This window comes from Eulemur rufifrons, chromosome 7 (genome assembly GCF_041146395.1).
Source record: "Eulemur rufifrons isolate Redbay chromosome 7, OSU_ERuf_1, whole genome shotgun sequence".
Lineage (NCBI taxonomy): Eukaryota > Metazoa > Chordata > Mammalia > Primates > Lemuridae > Eulemur > Eulemur rufifrons.
Window position 1 is genome coordinate 44,212,377 of NC_090989.1, and position 2,303 is coordinate 44,214,679.

The 2,303-nt window shown below is 37.7% G+C and overlaps 1 protein-coding gene across 1 annotated transcript; it reads right to left on the minus strand.

Moving 5' to 3' along the window:
- Nucleotides 1-574: 574 nt before the first annotated feature.
- LOC138386207 (olfactory receptor 5H8-like) lies at nt 575-1,549 on the minus strand. The gene has a single exon (XM_069472492.1). It carries the CDS (start codon nt 1,502-1,504, stop codon nt 575-577), a length of 930 nt encoding a protein of 309 aa, XP_069328593.1. The 5' UTR covers nt 1,505-1,549.
- Nucleotides 1,550-2,303: the final 754 nt, after the last annotated feature.

Genomic DNA, 2,303 nt, shown 5'->3' on the forward strand with positions numbered 1-2,303 from the left:
GTGGTATATGCATACCATTGAGTTCTACTCAGTCACAAAAAACAATGGTGATCTAGCACCTCTTGTATTATTATCCTGGATAGAGCTGGAGCCCCTTCTACTAAGTATCACAAGAAAGGAAATACAAGCACCGTATGTACTGACCATCAAATCGGTATGAATGGATCAACACTTATGTGCACATATAGTAGTAACATTCATCAGCCATCAGGTAGATGTGGGGGGGGGAGGAGAGGATGGGTATATTCACACCTAATGGGTGCAGTGCACACCATCTGTGGGATGGATACCCTTGAAGCTCTGACTTGGGCGGAGCAAAGGCAATATATTTAACCTAAACTTTTGTACCCCCATAGTAGGCTAAAATAAAAAAAAATCATGTATATATTTGAATAATAGATACAAATATTTTAAGTTTATTAGGGACTAATACTTTAAGTCATTAGAAAGCTGGGAAATCTCCACTGAAAAATCTTTCAACATATATTAATACAAAATCATACCCACATCTAACCTGAACAATTTTGTGACTGTTTTACTAAAAAGAGAAGAGACATTATTAAAAGTAAAAGACCTATACTATTTTCTCTAATGTTTTTGTTAAGGAGTTTATGACTTTCTTATTTCTCAGGCTGTAGATAATTGGATTTAAAAAAGGAATGATAACAGTATAAAATAGAGAGGCCATCATATCTTGATCATCAGATTGTGGCGACTGAGGGTGCACATACATGAAGAGAAGAGGGCCATAGTATAAAGACACAGATAAGAGATGAGCGCCACAGGTGGAGAAGGCTTTCCTTAAGCCTTTGACAGACTTCTTTTTCAATATTGTAAAAAGAACAAGTGTATAAGAGACAAGAACAGTCACAATGGTGAATACTTGAATTGAACCTGAGAACACAAAAATTATTAGATTATTAATAGAAGGGTCAGTACAAGAAATCTTTAACAATGGCATAATGTCACAGTAAAAGTGATGTATTATGTTGGAATTACAGAAGGTTAATCTGAACAAAAAGCTTTCATGAAGTAGGGCGTGAAGAAAGCCACCTAGGAATGACAAGACTAATAGCCAGATGCATAGTGCATTGGTCATAATCACTGGATAGAGTAGAGGTTTGCATATGGCTACATAGCGATCATACGCCATTGCTGCCAAGAGAAAGCATTCTGTGGTTGCGCTGATTACAAAGGAAAAAAATTGTATCATGCATTCAGAGAGAGACAACGTCTGACTCTTGGTTAAGAAGTTGACCAGCATGTTAGGGGTCACTGTGGATGATAACCAAGTATCCACAAAGGCTAAATTTCCAAGAAATAAGTACATGGGGATGTGAAGGTGAGGGTCATTCCAGATGAGAGTAATCAGACCAAGGTTTCCCATGATGGTGATGAGATATATCACGAAGAATGCCAGGAACAGGGGGATTTTCCACTCTGGTTGATGTGTAAGTCCTGTGAGAACAAATTCTATCAGCAATGTTGCATTTTCCTTTTCCATGTCTTCACTTGGTGTCCTCTGAAATAAAATGCAGTGAATGTAAATATATATATATATGCATATGTAATTACTATCAGTTGAAATTGGGAGAGCGAAGTTGAAATAAAACCAAACTCTTACCAGATTGCCTTTAATTTTATTTATTATTACTAAACTGAAGGAAACTAAAGCAGGGAAAAGACAATTACTGTCCATGCATTAAAAAAATGTATAGGATTTAAAAGATTTAGAGAAAATGAGCATGTGCTAAATTTACAGTGGTATGATTTAATAGGGTAAAGAAATCATTTGTCTAGGATATGAATTCAGGGTCAAGGAAAAAGATATTTGAAGGACCAGGATTTTTAAAATCAGATGTTTGGTAATGTTGCTCCCAGAGATGTTGCCTCTAGAGTTGTAGCCACATAGAAATATTGTCCCATAGATTAATATTAGTATATTAGAGACAGAAATGATCTGAGGAGTTTTGCAGGCTTTGCCCTGAAAAAAATATGTGAACCTGTTAGTTCCCATATCAAAGGCTGCCTCACCTCAGGAGGGCATCTCAATGGTCAGTAGCAGCTGCTTTCCAAGGTGGCACTGCAGTCTCAGGGCTGTGGTTTTTGCCTGCTTTGAATGACAAGGCAGGTTTCCATGGAGCCAGGGGATGGGAGCTGATCAAAGAAGTGCCCTCCCTGAGAGACAGACAACTGTGGCTAAAAGCAATTAACCCAAGGGACAGCTCTTGCTTGACTTCTGACTACCTGTCTCAATGCACAATCACTTGATAAAGAAATATGGAGCTGTTTAACTTTTCTGC

What these genes read in the sequence shown, in the direction of transcription:
- LOC138386207 (XM_069472492.1), bottom strand. Translation starts at nt 1,504, where the DNA reads ATGGAAAAGGAAAATGCAACATTGCTGATAGAATTTGTTCTCACAGGA.